Source organism: Ceratotherium simum, chromosome 16, assembly GCF_057802395.1.
Source record: "Ceratotherium simum simum isolate JZ-2026a chromosome 16, ASM5780239v1, whole genome shotgun sequence".
Classification (NCBI taxonomy): domain Eukaryota; kingdom Metazoa; phylum Chordata; class Mammalia; order Perissodactyla; family Rhinocerotidae; genus Ceratotherium; species Ceratotherium simum.
In genome coordinates, this window is record NC_141915.1 from 16,731,638 (window position 1) to 16,753,194 (window position 21,557).

Sequence of the window (21,557 nt, forward strand, 5' to 3'; positions counted from 1 at the left end):
TAAAACTCTTGAATGAGTTGCATATCAGAAGCATGCCCTAAAAGGGCAAAGACTAGCTATTCTGATGCTTGCTGCAGATGCAGCCTGCACACAGACGCAGGGGATGTCACCATTTTGTTCACGGAAGCCCAGGGACAGAACAAGCCCTCTGGCCACCCGCCATCCAGTCAGGCCAGCCACCTGTGGTGCAGGCCTGGAGAGTGATAACAAACCCTTCTCATTTCACACTGTCTTATGGCTTACAGAGCATGTGCCCAGAACCTGGTCCTGGGTGGCCATCACAGCCCTATAATCGCCTTTCACAGATACTGAAAACTGAGGCTCCGAGGAGCAATGACTGTTCCAATGTCCACGTGCCAGAAGCAGACCTGGAGACCAGGTCTTCTGCAGAAGTTTCCAGTTCCAGGCTGCTTTTGTTTCAAGTGGACACGTTCTTCATATCCCACTGCTTACTGGCACCTCCCACGCCTGGTTATGTAGGTGAGCAGGAAGAGAAGCTGGCAGGTGAGTCATCGTGCACCGCTCTCCTAGGTGGGTTATACGGAAATGTATTTTTTGCTCATCAGCTTGATCTCTGGCTGCCCTGTTAAAGTGGGGAGCTGGTGAAAAGAAAGAATGGAAACTAGGTAATGCTCTCGAAGCCAACCTAATGGAAGTGCTGCAACAGATTTTCCACTGCTGAAAGAAACATCAGACTTCCCAAAAAGTTCACTGCAAAATGCCCACCCAGTTATTAAGGAAACAGGATTAACTTAATGTGCACAGGAGAGGAATTATTTGGCAGTCACATGGAAAAGCAGGCTGGGACTGGAACGGTCAAGTGGAGAAAGGAAAGTCAACAGGATAGAAATTCAGAGGGCAAGAAGGGTTCCAAATCAGAAGCAGAACACTTTATACATATTTACAGAGAGGGTTTCCACCACGGCTGGACATGCCAGGACCTTGCTGCTGAACACCACATTCTGGTTTGGGGCGCTGCTTCTGTAGGCAGCCAAGGGAGGGGCACAGCTTCACCAGGAGAAGGGCAGACGCAGAGAGGGGAGCCCAAGGTTTATGGGCTTGCTAATTCTTTCCTATAGTCTGTTCTGTTTTCTGTCAACAGTAAGGAAATCATCCTAGCAAATGACGTCCAGTAATGCTTTAATTAACTGTAGTATTTTATGCTCCAATATGCACCAAGAAATCACTTCCAGATGGGGAAAATGAGAGATATTTACACAAAAAAGCAATCCTTTATTTTAAGGAAATTGATATCTCCCAAAGGTATAGAACTTGGAGGGTCCGGGAGGCTATTGATTTTGATAAATACTAGAATGAGACTGGAAATTTTTATTTACTATATAAAATCCAACAGTACTCTTTCCACATGCCAGCTTTTCAGGCGTCCATGTTTCCAAGGCCATTGTTTAAATGGTGCAGTGCAGTTCTAATGACTTTATTTTTAGCAATCTGACTCGGAGTACACAAGAAGTGTGAAACACTTGCTTACACCCTCAAGCAAGCTAGTTATTTTGGAGATTTCTCTTCCTAGGGAGAGGAATTACATTTCCAGCTGTGAACTCTGGGCATTCTCCCTAGCATTCCGTAAACAGGGAACTACGTTTCCTTGTCCAAGGGCAATTCAGGATGGGCCGGTGTAACATCCCCCGCATCAGGTGGCCCCCACAGACCTGCCTGCTCACTGTGTCTGCCCTGTAACTGTCCACTGGTCTCTGGCAGTTTGCTCTCGGGCCTCGTTGATTTGTCTTGAGGAGCCACCCTTGGCATGAGAAAGCAGGCACCCCTATCTGGGTGGCGGGCAAAGTCCTAGTTATTGGTTCTTTGTTCTCCAAGAGACGGAGGAGTGGCGGTAGTCAGTGTTAATTCCAAAACGGAATTTGGAGGTCACAACACCCTGTCCATTGTGGTTCTTGTTTCACTGTTATGATCCAAACAGAACTTTCTCCAGCCTGGCCACCCCTAAGCCAGCTATGAGGAAGTCTGTTCATAATAAGAGAAGCAGCAAACTCTTCTTCAATTATAAATTACCAATATTTATTTTAACCAACATAAAGTGACTTCAAAGTTTTTTTTTTTTAAGGGGCTAGAGACAGTGGGGGGAAGCAACGGGTACAACATCTAACTTAGCTGAACAACAGAGTTGTTAGCTACTGTTTTTATCAATGAGTGCTCCTTTATACATGTTATTTTGAAGTGACAGTAATAAATAAACTTTCTGTTTGGGGCTTGGTCATCAAAACAGGAAGAATCCTCATCAGTATGGTGACAGCATGACTTCTGGCATGGTCCCTACCATCGACACAAGTTTAAAATTAAAGCTGCTGGCTATCAGCAAAAAATCTTAACCGTGTTGGTATCAGCCAATTGTACAGTAATTACACTTGCTTAGAGAGCCAGGAAAAAATATATGTCCATGAAAATGTGCTATAGAACCCTTCAATAAAGCAAATTTCTCTCTATTGCAATGGTTCTTAACAAGGAGTAAACATTATAATCACCTATGGAACTTTTAAACCTGTACGCTGGGCCCTAATCCAGACTCACTTATTCAGAATCTCCAGGCATCTGCATTTGTAAAAAGGGCCCTGGGCAATTCTGATGCATACCCCTAGTTGAGAAACATGCTCTGTCTGACACTACAGGATGCACACACAGCATTCAGACCTCATCAATGAGACATTTAACATAACTCCTACTGACATCTGTTGGCTCCCTGGAGATTACTGACAACGTAATAAATCAAGAACACAACTTCCCTGGCTGTGACCACCAACCGGGGGAAAACAGCGGCTTGACATCTCAATGCCATTATGGAGACATCCAGAAAATGACTCCTCACCAATGAACCAAAAGAGAAATGTGGATCTGTAAACACTGAGAGTGACAAAAACCAGGTGCAGGAGTCCACTGGTTTTCCCGGCTCCCCAGGTCCATGACAGACAGCTGAAGCCACTGTGCTGTCTGGAGATGGGCCCACAGCCCCTTCTTTCAAAAGCGGGAAGAGAATGTTAAGCTCAATTAGTGCGAGCTGTGTAACTCCACCAGAGCAACACAATGGCTGTCCAGGCAATGAGATCTATCTCCCGAGCTGCCGGGGTCTCTCCGAGTCCCTTCCCAACCTTTCCTGCACTTTTCTATTTAGCAGTCTTTTCCTAATAGAGCTCAGCTAAAGGCCACACTCTGTCTTCCACATATACTTTCTTCTCAGTATTCTGGAGTTTGAGATGCTTAGTACATAAGAGTCATGCCGACTAGCAAGAATAGGCTAGAGGCTGATGAGGAACTGAGGTCCAGGATCAAAGTCAGGGCCGATGGACTGAGTCTGAGAGAAAGGCTGATGGAGAGGGAAGGGGAACAGTGCAGAGTGGTTATAAGAAAACAAGCAGAGGAGAAATAATCAATAACAAATAATCAATGTTTCCGGTCAGATTTTCAAATGTTAAAGTTTCCTATTCTAGGGCTGTCACAAGCCTTATGGATTTTCAGGAAACTTCCTCTCTCCTGAACACTCATTTCTGAGTGCTATTTGATATCCTAATTTTATCCTGAGGCCTGTTATGTGCGTTTTCTGTAAAGAGCTCCACCTTTCTCCTTAGCTCTCTCCCCACCTGGCCAACAAACTGTTCATGATTCCTGAACAAATGCTGACACTAACAGAGGTTACCCTGAGGCCATGGTCACGGTTAACTGAGGCTCAGTTTCCAGTGAACCAGGTGCATCAGGGCAACTACCCGATGGGTTGCCTGTTCTCGTGATGCAGGAAGATGTGCGAGGGCTGAAGCTGTTCTGAGGCAACTCTCTTTTGCAAAGCTGCGCTGGCCAAGAGCCCGCGGCGGACAGACGGGCAGGCCAGTGGGCGTTCTGGGATGCACCAGGTGCTGAGGTGGCATTTAAAGTCAGTATTCTGTTCCTTAGCTATCCATGGCCCTAGGTTCTTTCTCGTTAGTAATCAAGTAATATGTCACTCTGGTATTGCACATTACCTTTGTTCTTTCAGATGATTCTGGAAAGTACACTGGATTTGAACATGAATGGGTAGGAAGGGCATTAGAGGGTACAGACCTCCTGGGCTGTCCCACAGCTTCATCTGAGGAGGAAATTTTTTCTAGGAAAACGCCCTGGATTCCCTTCAGAGAAGTCAATCCCTCCCCTGGAAGTCAGGAGCAGAGCGCAAGTAAAGAAATGGAGAAAACAATCTGCTTACGTCACGCACTAGGTGTGCCAAGCAGAACCCTCTCTCCAAGTCAGATATGGGTCTGCCCCCATACCCAGGCCAGCAGCAGAGAAGACACCTGCCTGGCACGTACAAGCCTCCTGGATGAGAGACACAGAAGGAATCTCTCCTTAGACGTATAGAGAGACGAAAGTGGAGGTTACTGAGAAATGAGGACACAGGGATAACTTGGCCAAGTTAGGAAAAGTACCAGAAGCACAATATGTACCAGGAAACTGGGATTGACATGGAAGAATGCTCCTGCTTCCACTGCCTTCATAAAGAAAGGCTAGTTTCCTACATTTGTAATCTGCCACTTCACTAACTCGGGCCAGAGAGCCAAACCCAGAGAGCGGGGAGGACATCTCTTAGGTTCTGGCTGCAGAGGTAACCTCAACCAGCAGCAGATGGAGAAAGGGGAGAGATCCAGGCTTTCTCACCCAAAATGCCTGGACAGGTGCATGGTAAGGAAGAGGGCCACGTGCCAGAGGTGAGGCTACAGTCAGTGACCACTGGACCAGTCGAAAGCAGCCCAGGAACAGCAAGCGCAGAGCAGGGACCTTTCACCCACTGCTGCCTCTGCTGCAGGAATCAGAGACCATCTAAACTGCCTTTTTATAACCCACCCTTACTCGGCTTCTCTGATCAGGACAGGAACTAAGACAGGGCAGAGAGAGACACAGTAACAACCCAAACGTCCCAGGAAGTTTCAAGATCGACAACCTGAGAGTCAAGGGGAGTGCAGGAGGGGTAGGGGGCTTCCAGGGAGCTGGGTGCTGAGGGTCACTGGCCAGGTGTGCTCCTACAGTCTCTTTTTAATCAGTTTCTCTAGCTTGCGGATGCGAGATGATTCCTGTTCTGGTGTGGGAGCCAGCAGGGACAGCGAGCTGGAGCCTTCTGGCCCTGAGGGCGGAGTGGGGAGCCTCTGGCGGAAGAGTTCCAGCATGTTGCTCTGCTCGCTTCTCTTCAGCCCCTGAGGTTGAGAGAAAGGAGGATAATAATGAGGTCTGGCCCCAGAAAGGCCCGAGGGGAAAGTGCAGTGTCTGGTATGCTGTTAGCCGAGGCTCCGCAAACAGCATAATTATTCTGGGCCATGGATTAACACTTTCTTCAGGGGAGTTACCAGCCCTGGGTAGTAGCCTGGGAGAGAAGCAGAGGAAGAAAAAAGGTCAGAGGAGAGAAAGAAGGGGTTGAGAAAGAAGAAAGGGCAAGTCAACAGGCTGGGGAAGGGTCATTCTCCTCTTCATTCCACGCCCTCCACTGAGCAAGGTTCTTGACTGGGCAGGAGGCACCATCAGAATCAGGAAGGCCATGAGCCCAGGATCCTTCTCCTCAAAAGGCTTCTCAGAATCGGGCTTGCAGCGTGGGCCAGGCACATGCACTTTGAGAAAGCTCCCCAGGGCCCTATCCCACCCCCCAGTTAAGAACCCCTGAGTGTGAGAAGGATGAGCATGTGGACAAAACAAGACACTGAGCTAACCTTCATGTCCAGGATCTTCTGGAAGGTTTCTGTGTTGCAGTCTGTAAGGAGTTTGATGTAGTTATCAACAAACACCACCAACGGTTCATGAGGGGCCATCACCACCTACCAAAGGAGAGAGGCAAGAGTGGGCGCTCCAGGAAAACTCAAGATTGGAGGGCAGGGGATCACCTCTCCTCACTTGCAAGCTGGCCACAAAACGGACCCTGCAAGATTTCCGTAAGCAGCAGCCCCAAACTCAGAAGCGTCCTGATGGCCTGTTTCATCTCAACTTTCAGTAGAGCACTGCTTCCTGAATTTGCTACATCATAAATACCACTTGGATTGCTTTTTAAGCACAGACTCCTATGTCCCTCCTCTGAAGATTCTAATTCAGAGGGCCTGGGTGGGCTCCCACATGATTTTTTAAACATCAGGACCATTTGGGACACACTTGTTAGAGGGTCTCCCGTTTGAGACATTTTGTGGGTTCGTGGTACCTGCTCGTTCTGTCTCGTCACATCATTGTTCCCGAGGAATGGGTGGCAAAAGGCACCAATTTAAGTGGATTTTCTCAACAACCAAAAATTCCAAAGCTGCCTCACTCTTCAAGACTGAAAATCTGGAACTTCATTTAATTACATTCAATTAATATACAAACAGAAGGAAAGGAACGGCATGGCAATCCTCACAGTCATTTCCATTTGGTTTTGCAATGCAGTGTCTGATTTTCTTCCTCCAGCAGACTAGTTTTGTTTTGAATTCCCGAGAACGTAACTCACAGTGGCAAGGAGTAGTTCACTCAGAAATTCTCTGCAGATAATTCCCACACGGTGCTCTCCTCCCTGGTGAGTGAACCAGCTGGGGAAGAAACTGATTAGGCTCCTTCCAGTTTCCTTAGGCCACACGCTCAAGGTTAGCACAGGACCCTTACCTGGTCCCACCGATGGTCCCGCTGCTAGTTTTTACTCCTGTCATTATTTGAGTCATTCTGTTTGGAAGACAGACCTGAAGAGCCTGCAGGCCCTGGACTTTCAAGAGCATTCCATGATACTTCCATTTGTTCTTTAGCTTTCTCCCCTCCCCCAAAGAGGGCCCCCTGTCTTCTCAACAAGTACAGGTGGAAATTAGATGCAGGTGCTCAAGGCTTCAGACATTCTCAACATCACCACCCATGTATAATATTTTGTTAAATGGGGCTTTAGAAAACCCATTCGCTGATTAGAGTCAGTTACTGCAACATCTGTTCAGAGTTCTTGTAAAGTTGCAGAGTTTAGAAAACCACAAAGGCTTATGTGGAGGGGAATAAACTGATAGCAGGGCCGGAAATTCCTGCTGAGAAGCAGAGATCCCTGACTTAGACACTGACTCACAGCGACAACCCCACCTAACTTCCAATCTTGGCCAAATCTTATTACAAGAGAATCTCATTACAATGAAGAATTCATTTGTCAGAAAGAATTACTGACCCACAAGTAACTGTTCACTGACTTTCAATAATATGTTATGACGCCAAAATCTAGTCCAGCCAAAGAATGTGGACAGTCCTTTGGGACTAGTGGAGATAGGCCTTAACCTGTGCTTTCGAAAGCAGTACTCTCTGGGTTAAGCGATCCGATAACCAGCCCCTTTTACCAGAAACCCTGAAGAAGACACAAGCCCCACCTTGAGGATCATCTCGGCCCGGGTCATGCCTTTCACAACAATCTTGGTATAACTGGCAGGTGCTTTCCTCACCACCTGTGAGCCGATGGAGGGGAGATCGAGCAGGACCATCTTCAGGGAATGGGTGTCCAGCAGCAGCTGTGAGAACAAGCAGAATATTCCTAGCCACTTCACACAGACACAACACCTAGTATACCCCTGCTGATTAATAACATTTTCCTAATTTTAAATGTAAAATAGTCTCATTGGAGAAAATTCAGAAAATAAACAAATATAAAATGAAAAACATTAGTTACAGTTCTTATTACTTAGGACAAAATAAGAAGCCACAGTTAAATGTAGTATAATTCCTGCCAGTCTGTGTGTTTATATAAAAAACTAGAATAATACTATTTATATAGCTTTATGACCTGGTTTTTCCACTTAATATATGAAGTTTTTTGAGTTCTATTTTCCCATCGTGGCAGTCTTTTAAAAAGTCGTGATTTTTAATGGCTATACAGTACTCCGTGGTGTGTGTGTGTGTGTGTGTGTGTAACAAACATATTTAACTATTCCCCTATAGTTTGTTTCTAGATTTTTATTATTATAATGAATGCTGTGATGAACAGCTTTGTACATATAATCCTAGGCCAAAGAACAGCATTTCCTTAGGAGAGAGTCTCTGGGACAGATCAAAGGATAAGGACATTTTTAAGGTTCTTGATACATATCTTGAACTGCTGTCCAAATGGAATGCACCTGTTTACATATCTGCCAGTAGTGCAGACTGAGCCCTCATCGGCACTGAAAGCTGTCATAAAAATCTTGTTTATTTAACAGGCAGAAAATGATAACTCAATATTGCTGTATTTTGAATTTCTCTGGATGATAGTGAGGATGTACGAGATTAAACTAAATTTAAACTTCTGTATCTTGGCAACAATCTGCTCTTTTCTTTTTTTCCTTTTTTTGTTCTCTTGGACACCAATTATTAGGAAGGATATCAGCTTTCCTGACTGCCCACCAATTGCCAGGACTGATGCTAGGAATGTTTCACCTCATTTAGTCTTGACAAGACCCTGCCCTGTAGGTATCTGTTTTTCCCATTTTACAGATGAGAAAATCAAAGTTCCATAGGTTAAATAACTTGCTGACAGTATCTCACACTCTGGACGCGGGTTCCTGCTGCCCAGGTAAGTCCACGGGGCAGTGCTGGCTTAGAGCTCAGTGTTTCCTGCTGACTCCACGCGTCCTGCTAATCCGCTGCTGCTCTCTGCCACCAGGCAGCACAGAAATGGCTGAAGGGCACATGTACTCTGGCCTGTTCAGACAGTTTAGGAGAGTGGAATCACATGCCCACTAACCAGACAAATGTAGCAGTGGGGTGACAGTCCCACCACCAACACCACTCTGATGGTCGATCTTTTTCTTTAATGTATCATACATCTATTTAAAAATATTTTATATTTCATTATGATTGGTTCCTTCATAATTTTTATAATTTTAGTATGACTGATTTCCTTTATAATCCTTTGTATCTTTATATATATATATACTTTCTTTTTTTTTTGCTGAGGAAGACGCGCCCTGAGCTAACATCTGCTGCCAATCTTCCCCTTTTTGTAAGTGAGCCGCCACTACAACACGGCCACTGACAGATGGGTGGTGTAGGTCTGCGCTCAGGAACCAAACCCGGGCTGCTGAAGTGGAGCACGCCAAACTTAAGCACTAGGCCACTGGGGCTGGCCCTTTATATATTTATTTACTGTTTATTTTTTATTGAGGTAACATTGGTTTATAACAAATTTCAGATGTACATCCCATTTTGATTTCTGTGTAGACTACATCATTCACCACCCAAAGTCTAATTACCATCTGACACCATACACATGTGCCCTTTTAGTCCTTTCACCTTCCCCTCTTCCCCTCTCTCCTCTGGTAACCACCAATCTGTTCTCTGTGTCTATGTTTTTGTTGTTGTTTTCTATCCTCCACATATGAGTGAAATCATACAGTATTTGGCTTTCTCTGTCTGACTTATTTCACTTAGCACAATGCCTTCAAGATCCATCCATGTTGTCACAAATGGCAAGATCTTATCTTTTTTTATGGCTGAGTAGTATTCCATTGTATATACATACCACATCTTTATGCATTCATCTGTTGATGGGCCCTTAGGTTGTTTCCAAGTCTTGGCTATTGTGAATAATGCTACAACGAACATAGGGGTGCATATATCTTTCAAATTAGTGTTTTCATGTTCTTTGGATAAATAGCCAGAAGTAGAATAGCTGGATCATATGGTAGTTCTAGTCTTAATTTTTTGAGGTATCTCCATACCGTTTTCCATAGTGTCTGCACCAGTTTACATTCCCACCAGCAGTATACAAGGGTTCCCTTTCTCCACGTCCTCTCCAACACTTGTTATTTCTTGTCTTTTTAATAATAGCCATTCTGATGGGTGTGAAGTGATATCTCATTGTAGTTTTGATTGGCATTTCCCTAATAATTAGTGCTGTTGAACATCTTTTCACATGCCCTGTTGGCTATCTGTGTATCGTCTTTGGAAAAATGTTCAGATCCTCTGCCCATTTTTTGACCGAGTTGTTTGTTTTTGTTGTTGTTGAGTTGTGTGAGTTCTTTATATATTTTGGAGATTAACCCTTTGTCAGAAATATGATTTGCAAATATTTTCTCCTAGTTAGTGGGTTGTTTTTTTGTTTTGTTCCTGGTTTCCTTTGCCTTGCAGAAGCTCTTTAGTCTGATGAAGTCCCATTTGTTTATTTTTTATTTTGTTTCCCTTGCCCGAGTAGACACGGTATTTGAAAGGATCCTTCTAAGACTGATGCCAAAGAAGAAACTGCCTATACTTTCTTCTAGGACTTTTATAGTTTCATGTTTTACCTTCAAGTCTTTAATCTGTTTTTTTTTTTTTTATAATTTTATTTATTTATTTTTCCCCCAAAGCCCCAGCAGATAGTTGTAGGTCATAGCTGCACATCCTTCTAGTTGCCGTATGTGGGACGCGGCCTCAGTGTGGCCGGAGAAGCAGTGCATCGGTGCACGCCCGGGATCCGAACCCCGGCCGCCGGTAGTGGAGCGCGCCCTCTTAACCGATAAGCCACGGGGCCGGCCCCTTTAATCCGTTTTGAGTTAATTTTTGTGTACGGCGAAAGATAACGGTCTACTTTCATACTTTTTGCATGTGGCTGTCTAGTTTTCCCAACACCATTTATTGAAGAGACTTTCCTTTCTCCATTGTATGTTCTCAGCTCCTTTGTCAAAGATTAGCTGTCCGTAGATGTGTGGTTTTATTTCTGGGCTTTCACTTCTGTTCCATCGATCTGTGTGACTGTTTTTGTGCCACTACCATGCTGTTTTTTTTTTTTTTAAATTAATTAATTAATTTTTTTCCCCCAAAGCCCCAGTAGATAGTTGTATGTCATAGTTGCACATCCTTCTAGTTGCTGTATGTGGGATGCGGCCTCAGCATGGCCGGAGAAGCGGTGCGTCGGTGCACGCCCGGGATCCGAACCCGGGCCGCCAGCAGCGGAGTGCGCGCACTTAACCGCTAAGCCACGGGGCCGGCCCCCATGCTGTTTTGATTACTATAGCTTTGCAGTATATTTTGAAGTCAGGGATTTTGATGCCTCCAGCTTTGTTTTTTCTTCTCAAGATTGCTTTAGCTATTCAGGGTCTTCTGTTGCCCCATATGAATTTTAGGATTCTTTGTTCTTTTTCTGTGAAGAATGTCCTTGGGATTCTGATTGGGATTGCAATGATTCTGTAGATTGCTTTAGGTAGTATGGACATTTTAACTATGTTTATTCTTCCAATCCATGTGCATGGAATATCTTTCCACTTCTTTCTTTCTTTTTTTTTTTTGTGAGAAAGATCAGCCCTGAGCTAACATCCATGCCAATCCTCCTCTTTTTGCTGAGGAAGACCGGCTCTGAGCTAACATCTATCACCAATCCTCCCTTTTTTTTTCCCCCCCAAAGCCCCAGTAGATAGTTGTATGTCATAGTTGCACATCCTTCTAGTTGCTGTATGTGGGACGTGGCCTCAGCATGGCCAGAGAAGCAGTACGTCAGTGTGCGCCCAGGATCCGTACCCAGGCCGCCAGTAGCGGAGTGCGCGCACTTAACCACTAAGACACGGGGCCAGCCCTCCATTTCTTTATGTCATCATCAATTTCTTTCAATAACGTCTTATAGTTTTCATTGTATAGGTCTTTCACCTCCTTGGTTAAATTTATTCCTAGATATTTTATTCTTTTTGTTGCGAATTTAAATGAGATTGTATTCTTGAGTTCTCGTTCTGTCAGTTCGTTATTAGGGTATAGAAATCTTTGCCCGTTTTTAAATTGGGCTGTTTTTATGTTGTTGTGATGGTCACTCTTATGTTCAAGACAAAGCTTGCTGTATTTGTCACTGCCTGTTCCTCTTGGAAAGCCTTTCATAATTATATCAAGCAGGGACAGAATGGGATCCCTTCAAGCTCTATAACACTATGCATTCTCCAATTCTCCTTGTACTTTGCTATGGACAGGAGAATTAATGACTACAGATAAGATAAACTCAATGAGAGATACTAATAACTTAATGGTCACGGTGATTATAATTTTGACAATGGTATAAAAGTTTGGAGAACACATCAAAGTTTTACTTGGGATAACTTAGATGGAAATATTACTCTCAAAAAATGGTGAGGTATCAACAAACTGATTCTAAAGTTTATATGGAGATGCAAAAGTCCCAGAGTAGCCAACACAATACTGAAGGAAAAGAACAAAGTTGGAGGACTGACACTATGCAACTTTAAGACTTATTATAAAGCTACAGGAATCAAGACAGTGTAGTACTGGTTAAAGAACAAACAGATCAATGGAGCAGGAGAGAGAGCCCAGAAATAGACCCACACAAATACAGTCAGCTGATCTTTCACAAAAGAGCAAAGGCAATACAATGGAGCAAAGTCTTTTCAACAAATGGTGCTGGAACAACTTGACAACCATATGCAAAGTAAATGAATCTAGACACAGACCTTACACTCCTCATAAAAAATTAATTCAAAATGGTTCACAGACCTAAATGTAAAACATAAAACTATAAAACTCCTATAAGATAACATAGGAGAAAACCTAGATGACCTTGGGTATAATGATGATTTTTTGGATACAATACCAAAGACATAATCCATGAAAGAAATAACTGATAAGCTGGACTTCATTAAAATGAAAAACTTATGCTCTGCAGAAGACAATGTCAAGGGAATGAGAGGACAAGCCACAGACTAGGAGAAAATATTCGCAAAAGATACATCTGATAAAGGACTATTATCCAAAATATGCAAAGAACTCTTAAAACTCAACAAGAGAACAACCCTATTAAAAAATGGGCCGAAGACCTTAATAGACACCTCACCAAAGAAGATATACAGATGACAAATAAACATATGAAAAGATGCTCCACATCATATGTCATCAGGGAAATGGAAATTAAAGCAATGAGCTATAACTATACATCTATTAGCATGGCCCAAATCTGGAACACTGACAACACCAAATGCTGACGAGGACGTAGAGCAATAGGAACTCACTGCTGGTGGGAATGCAAAACGGTACAGCCACTTTGGAAGATGGTTTGGTGGTTTCTTCTAAAACTAAACATACTCCTACCATAAAATCCAGTAATCACACTCCTAGGTATTGACCCAAAGGAGTTGAAAACTTATGTCCAGACAAAAATTGCACACGGATGTTTTTTTATTTTTTTATTTTTTGTGAGGAAGATCAGCCCCGAGCTAACATCTGATGCCAATCCTCCTCTTTTTGCTGAGGAAGACTGGCCCTGGGCTAATATCCGTGCCCATCTTCCTCCACTTTATATGGGACGCCGCCACAGCATGGCTCGACAAGCAGTGTGTCTGTGCGCGCCTTGGGTTCCGAACTGGCAAACCCCGGGCCGCCACAGCCGAGTGTGCACACTTAACCGCTTGCGCCACCGGGCTGGCCCCTGCACACAGGTGTTTTTAACAGCTTTGTTTATAATTGCCAAAACTTGGAAGCAACAAAAATGTCTTTCAGTAGCTGAATGGATAAAGTGTGGTATATCCAGACAATAGAATATTATTCACTGATAAAAAGAAATGAGCTATAAAACCATAAAAAGATGTGGAGGAACCTTAAATGCATATGACTAAGCGAAAGAAGCCAATCTGAAAAGGCTACATGCTGTATGATTCCAACTATATAACATTCTGGAAAAGGCAAAACTATGGAGAAAGTAAAAAGATCAGCAGTTGCCAGGAGTTGGGGCTGGTAGGTGAGATGAATAGGTGGAGCACAGAGGATTTTTAGGGCAGTGAAACTACTCTGTATGATACCATAACGGTGGATACATGTCATTATACATTTGTCCAAAGCCATAGACTATAGAACAGCAAGAATGAACAGTAATGTAAACTACAGGGTTTGAGTGATGATGATGTGTCAATGTAGTTCATCAATTGTAACAAATGTACCACTCTGGTAGGGCATATTGATAATGCGGGAGGCTATGCATCTGTGGGGGCAGGGGGTAAATGGGAGCTCTTTGTACCTGGCCCTCAATTTTTTTGTGAACCTTAAACTGCTCTAAAAAAATAAAGCTTTACATTAATTAAAAAAAAAAAAATGGTGAGGAAGCTACAGTAAGGAAAGAGCAATTTCATGCAGTAATGTGGCTAGTCAAAGACTTAAACTGTAGGTCACTCAACTGCAGACTAGGAAACTGCTAGGGCATTTTGGACTTTTCTAGGTTTCCAGACATGAAAATTCTTACTCTCCTAGTACCTGTTTTTTGAAAAGGCCATGGACTCAAAGAGAAAGGTACCAAAGCCTGCAGAGAACAGATGAGCACAGACTGCCCAAGGTCCCTACAAAGAGCCCAGCGTCAGAACACTTCCCCACTGGAAAGGATGACTGCTCTTCCTCAGAGGGAACCCAGTACCTGCCTCTAAAGAATAAGTATGCTAAACTCCAGGGAGATTAAAAATCTAAATATAAAAAGAAAAACTTTAGGAAGCAAATAGAGATTATTTTTATTACTTATGGGTAGAGGAGAATGTGAAACACAGGAAAGACTGAAAAATCTACTACCTTAAAATAAAAGTCTGTATCAAAAGACACATAAACATAAAACAAACCGGGAGAGGATATCTGCAATATTGGCAAAATATTCAGAACACATAAAGATTTCCACAAATCAATAAGAAAAAGGCCAGCAACCCCAATAGCAACAAGAACAACAACAGTGGGGCAAAGATCTGAACAGGCAATTCACAAAAGCGGAAACTCAAGTGCCCACAAGGCATGTGAAATGATACTCAACCTTATTAGTAATCCAGTAAATGCAAATTAAAACCACAATTGTATACTACTTCACACTCATCAGAGAGGCAAAAGTAAAAAGGTTGATAACACCAAGTGTTGGCATGGATATGGTACAATGAAATTCATGTTTATGGTGACAGTACGAATTAGTTAAAGCACTTTTCTTACTTGAAGATGTGCATAACACAGCACTCATACTTATACCCTTTAGAGAAATTCTTGCCCATGTAAAAAAATGTACCTTGCATCCACTGTTTATAAAAGCAAAAGATTGGAAACAACCTAAATGTCCATCAACAGTAGAATGGATCAACAAATGATGGCATATTCATGCGACGGAATATGATACTGAAGTTAAAATAAATTAACTCAAACAACAGTATCAACATGGATTAATATCAAAAACCATTATGTTGGGCAAAAAACGCAAGTGGGGAAATGATATGTATAGTATTATTTATATACAGTCATGTGCCACATGATGTTTTGGTCAACGATGGACCGCGTATATGACAGTGGTCCCATACGATTAGTACCATACAGTCTAGGCATGTAGCAGGCTATTCCCATCTAGGTTTGTATAAGTACACTCTATGGTGTTCACACAACGACAAAATAGCCTAATGACACATTTCTCAGAACGTACCCTCGTCACTACAGGATACATAACTGTAAAGTTTAAAAATATGCAAAACAAAATTACACATTATTTGTGAATACATACACATGTAACATATCAAAGCACACACTGGAATGACAAAAATCAAAATCAGAATAGCGGTTTCCTCAGGCATGGAGGAAGGGCGATGGCAGGGTAGGGTTCACAGGGGCTTCAGCAATAACTATACTGATTTACTTCACATAAAAAAGATCTAAAGCAAATGTGGGAACAAGTTAAGATTTGACTGAGCTGAGAGGTAAGCTGGTATTCTTGATATTATTTTCTACACTTTTATTAACTGGAAATATTTCTTCTTTTTTTTCTAGTATGCTATTTGAGGCCTGGTGAGGATTCAACTTTATCTTCCATGTAGCAAATTTTCAGAGCCTAGTCAAAACCAAAGCCATGCCTTAGCATTATCTGTTGGTAGGAAAGAAAATCAATGATTATATTTTTAAAAATATGGGGATACTTCCTACTTTTTCTATACTTTCTACTTCCCAGAGATATATTATATGCATAAATAATTGTATAGTCTTAAGTGACAGAAAGAGTTTTGAATGGACCAGACATAATTCTCTAGTGTCTCCCATATTTTGAGATACGATATTTTCAATCCCTGGCCAGTCACAATAAAAGTCTGCCCTCACCAGACAGTTGAACAGATGGAAACCTTGGTCTCGGGTTTTACAAAAAGCAATGCAGTCAGAAAAGGCGGGAGCTAGTCTGACAGACTTAGCAGCTGTCCGTGGGAAGTGAAGGTGAAAGGCCCCATTTATCACGAAAATCTGCTGGTTTTCATCTTTGAAAATAGTTAATAGTTCATCTCCTTAGGCATGAGGCATTGGGTAAGAGGTGGCCATCAGCCAAATTTGCTTGAGCCTCAGAGGTAATTTTTGGGGTGGTGTGGCTCATGTTGTTGATAGGCTACTGGGGTGCAAGGCTGGCCAGCATGCTATGCCTGTGAAAGGTCGTCACCCAGCAACGGGAACCTTTGAGTGCTTTACTTCTTGAAGAGCCTCCTACGACTCTTGGTGGGACACCGTGACTATCACTAGTGATGAAAACCTTGAGTAGATAAGACAAAGGTACACTCTTAGAAGGTAAAGAACCATCTCTGTGCTGCTAAGTTCTACAATGAAGTGGCACAGAAGAGAGTTCAAGATATGAGGAATGGATGGACCAAGGTGGGGACATGCTCTGTTTCTTTTAAAAAAAATTAGGTATAACTTTCATACAGTAAAGTATACAAAGACCAAGTATGTAGCTTGATAAACTTTTACATATGTATACCCCCTACTGCCTAATTAAAGATGTATGGCATTGCTAGCATCCCAGAAAGCCCCTCATGTTCCCTTCCAGTCGCTGCTCTCTCATCCTTCCCAACAAAGGCAACCACTCTTCTGCCCTCCATCACTGAGGATTAGTTTACTGCTCATTAACCTGCTATAAACATTCTTGTACATGTCTTTCGGGGGTCATACGCCCTCATTTCTCAGGGGTGGAATCTGCTCGCGGGTAGAGTGGCTGGATCATGGCATATGTTAAGCTTTAGTAGAGACTGTCAAACAGTTTTCCAATTTGGTTGTGCCAATTTCCATTCCTACTAGCAATGTGTGAAAGTTCCACTTGTTTCACATCCTTACCAACACTTGGTATTGTCAGTCTTTTTAATTTTAGCCATTCTGATATCATTGAGATTTTATTTTATTTTTATTTTTTTAAAATATTTATTTATTTATTTTTTCCCCCCAAAGCCCCAGTAGATAGTTGTATGTCATAGGTGCACATCCTTCTAGTTGCTGTATGTGGGATGCGGCCTCAGCATGGCCGGAGAAGCGGTGCATCAGTGCACGCCTGGGATCTGAACCCGGGGCCGCCAGCATCTGAGCACGCGCACTTAACCGCTAAGCCACGGGGCCGGCCCTATCACTGAGATTTTAATTTACATTTCCCTGGACGACTAATATGCTTATTGGCTTTTTGGATATCCTCTTTTTGAAGTGCCTATTCAAGTCTTTTGCCATTTTTCTATTGGTTGATAATCTTTTTCTAATTGATGTGTTGGAGTTTTTTTTTTTTTAAGTATATTTTTTCAACTTTATTGAGGAATAATTGTCAAATATAACTGTATATATTTAAAGTGAACAACATGATGATATGATATACAATATACTGTGGAATGATTACCAAGATCAAGATAATTAACTCTTTGTGTGTGTGTGTGTGTGTGTGTGTGTGTGTGTGTAGTGAGAATGCTTAAGATCTACTCTCAGCAAATTTCAAGTATATAATATCATTTTATTAATTATAGTAACCATGCTGTACATTAGGTCTTCAGAATTTTTTCATCTTATAACTGAAAGTGTGTGCCCTTTGACCTACATCTCCCCATTTCCCCCTTCCCCTGGCAACTACCATTTTACTTTCTGTTTCTATGAAATTATCATTATTTTTTTTAGATTCCATATATAGGTGACATGTTAGAAGCTTTTTAAATATATATTTAGAATATGAGTACTTTGTTAGTTATATGTATTGCAAATATTGTCTCCTGTTCTGTGGCCTGTCTCTATGAAAAGAAGTACTTAATTTTAAGTACCCCAAATAATCAATCTTTTCTTTTACAACGAATACTTTTAATGTTTTGTTAAGGAATTTTTGCCTAACCCAAGGTCATAAAGATATTCTCTCATGTTATCTTCCAGAAGCTTTATTATCATATCTTTCACCTATAAAGCTATAATCCATCTGGAATTAATTTTTAAAAATTGAGATGTAATTCATATACCATAAAATTCACCCTTTTAAAGGGTACAATTCAGTGGTCTTTTTAGTATATTCACAAGGTTGTATGACCATCATCACTATCTAGTTCCAGAGCATCTCATCACCCCACAAAGAAATCTCATAACCATAAGCAGTCACATCCCATTCCCTTCTCTCCCCTAGCCCTTGCCAACTATTAACCTACCTTCTGTCTTACGGATTTGTCTGTTCTGGACATTTCATATAAAAGGAATCATACAATATGTTGTCTTTTGTATCTTGCTTCGTTTACTTAGCATAATGTTTTCAAGGTTCATCCATGTTGTAGCATGAGTAAGTACTGCATTCCTATTTACGGCTGAATAATATTCCCTTGTGAGACTACTCCACATTTTGTTTATCCATTTATCAGTTGATGGGTATTTGCACTGCTTCTACTTTCTGGCTATTAAGAATAACGCTGCTATGAACATTTGTACACAAGTTTTTGTGTGAACATATTTTTTCAGTTCTTTTAGGTATATATCTAGGACTGGAATTGCTAGGTCATATGGTAACTCTATGTTTAACTTTTTGAGAAACTGCCAAATTGTTTCCCAAATGGCTGCACCATTTTACATTCCCACCAGCAGCGTATGAGGGTTCCAACTTCTCCACATCCTCGCTGGAAGTGATTTTTGTCTATGGTATATGGTAAAGGTCAAGATTAATTTTTTCCCATATGGATATCCAATTACCAAGAACTATTTATTGAGAAGAGCATCCTTTCCCAACTGAATTACAGGGCCACTTTTGTCATAAAACAAGTGTCTATATATGTGGGGGTCTATTTCTAAACTTGATTCTGTTCTGTTGGCCTATGTGTCCCTGGTGCCAGTACCACACAGCCTTAATTACTACAGCATTAAAATAAGTCTTGACATCCTGAGGTTTAAGTCCTCCAACTTTGTTCATTTTCTCTAAGATTATTTTAGCTATTCTTGGTCTTGTGCATTTCCATCTGACTTTTAGAATCAGCTTATCAATTTACACCCACACCCATCCCACCCCTGCTGGGATTTTACTGTTTCTATAGATTAATTTTGGAAGAACTGACATCTTTTTAATATTGAGTCTTTTAATCTATGAACATGAGCTATTCTGCCATTTTAAAGGTCTTCTTAACGTCTCTTAATATTGTATCATTTTCTGTGTAGAAGACTTGCACATTTTTCGATCCATTTATTCCTAGGTAGTTAATGTTTCCTGATGCTACTGTATACGGTTTTATTTAAAATTTTTCATTTTAAATTGTTTGTTGCTGGTATATAAAAATATTAAAAATAATTTTAATACTGACCTTATATCTAGAAACTCTGCTAAATATATATTCTAATAGTTCATCTGTAGATTCTTTTGGATGTTGTTATTCAGAATCATGTTCTCTGTGAAAAATGACAGTTTTATTTCTTCCTTTCTAATCTGTATACATTTTATTTCTTTAAAAATTTTTTAATTTTACTTTTTGCCTTATTGTTCTGGCCAGGACTTTGAGGGCAATGTGGGACAGAAATGGTGATAGCAGACATCCTTGTCTTACTCCTAATGTCAAGAGAAAATCTTTTTATATTTGATCATTAAGCATGATGTTTATTGTAATTTTTTCTTCATTAACTGCTTCATTTCTTTCACAAGCTTGCTCGGTCCTCCCATCTCCAGGTCTCTGACGACCCTGCTGATGGTTGTAAAGTCCTCTGGAGTGTGGCTGTGCCTGTCTCCTCGCTCTGTGTGGCACAACGCAGACCTGTTTGACTGCGTGATAGAAGAGGCTTCGAGCTCTCAGAGGGAGGGATAGTCTCATAGAAATCAGGATGGGCCTGAGCTTAATGAGACAGAGAAAAGTGAGTGGTTGGGTAGGTAAGAGATTCAAAAGCTCTTGAGAAAGAGAAAAGTGCTGAGCAAAAGGGAGAAAGCTCTACTATCTGGGCAGAAGCACATGCACACAAAAAGGAACACGTTTAGCTTTCCTGAACATAAGTTCTACAACCAGAAATTCTAGAAGGAAGCTGGTTTAATTTCAGGAAGCATGGGAGTTTTGTGTCAATTCCCAAAGTAAAATTTTATTTTGGATTACACATGAGTGGGGGTGGACCACTATTATTTTTTTAAAAATCTTGTTATTATGGAGAATTTCAAACATATATGAAGTAAACAAAATAGTATAACGAATCCCTATGCACCCATCGCCCAGCTGCAACAATCAAAGACATTCTGTCATTCTCATCTCACCTCATCTATGCCTCTAATCCAGTGGCTCTCAACTGGGGGTGATTCGGTCCATCCCCAAGCCCCCCCGGTTGGATATGTGTCAATGTCTTGAGACATTTTTGGTTGTCAAAATTGGGAAGGTGTTACTGGCAACTAGTGAGTCGTGGTAAGGGATGCTGCTAAATATCCTATAGTGCACAGGACAGCCCACAACAAAAAGATTCTCAGTCCCAAAATGTCAGTAGTACAGAGGCTGAGAAACCCTGCTGTAACCACTCTCTATCCCTTACTTAATTTTTCTGACGTAAAAGTTACATACATTGAAATGTACAATTATTAATTGTACAACTTTGACAAATGGATTTACCCATGTAATCCATACCCTCTCATAAATTTTTGTATATACCCTTTTTCAGATTCAACAATTTCCCTTCTACTCCTAGTTTGCAAAGGTTTTTTTTTTTAATCTATCCTTTATGGGTATTAACTTTTATTAATTCACTTTTTTTTGGTAAAGGAGTGCTTTTAAAAACACCCTGCCACATTCAGGAGATTTACCGAGAAGAACTGTGCTGGAGAATAACCATCCTACTTTCTCATTTTGCCAACTACCATGAGGTACACATTACCTGATTCTCTTTTTCCTTTTACTTGGTGTTGGGCATTAAAAAAAAAAAATCTAAAATTCACTTTAAATATTTTTTCCAGATGGTTTTGAATTATGTGAATTTAAAAGTCAATATGGTCAAAATGTGGTATACACATATGATGGAATATTATTCAGCCTTAAAAAGGAAGGAAATTCTGAAACATGCCACAACTTGGATAAACCCTGAAAACACGCTAAATGAAATAAGCCAGATACAAAAGGATAGATATTGCATGATTCCACTTATATGAGGTATCTAGAGTAGTCACACTCACAGAGACATAAAGTAGAACGGTGGTTGCCAGGAGCTGGGAGGAAGACAGAATGGGGAGTTAGTGTTTAATGGGAATGGATTTTCAGTTTGGGAAGATGAAAAAGGTCTGGAGGTGGATGGTTGCACAACAATGCAAATGTACTTAACACTACTGAACTGTACTCTTAAAAATGGTAAATTTTATGTTATGTATGTTTAACCACAATAAAAAAAAGTCAATACGGTATATAAAAATAATACAAAAAAAAAAGAAAGAAAATAAC

The 21,557-nt window shown here is 41.4% G+C and overlaps 1 protein-coding gene across 1 annotated transcript in view; it reads right to left on the reverse strand.

The window, feature by feature from the left end:
• Positions 1 to 1,208: 1,208 nt before the first annotated feature.
• VPS53 (VPS53 subunit of GARP complex) overlaps positions 1,209 to 21,557 on the reverse strand; it is a 152,981-nt gene continuing 132,632 nt past the window's right edge. The window contains exons 20-22 of the mRNA XM_004433325.3: positions 7,338 to 7,475; positions 5,694 to 5,798; positions 1,209 to 5,186 (exon numbers count right to left, since the gene is read on the reverse strand). Coding sequence (XP_004433382.1) covers positions 5,016 to 5,186; positions 5,694 to 5,798; positions 7,338 to 7,475 — 414 coding nt within the window. The 3' untranslated portion in view covers positions 1,209 to 5,015. The remainder of the gene's footprint in view (positions 5,187 to 5,693; positions 5,799 to 7,337; positions 7,476 to 21,557) is intronic.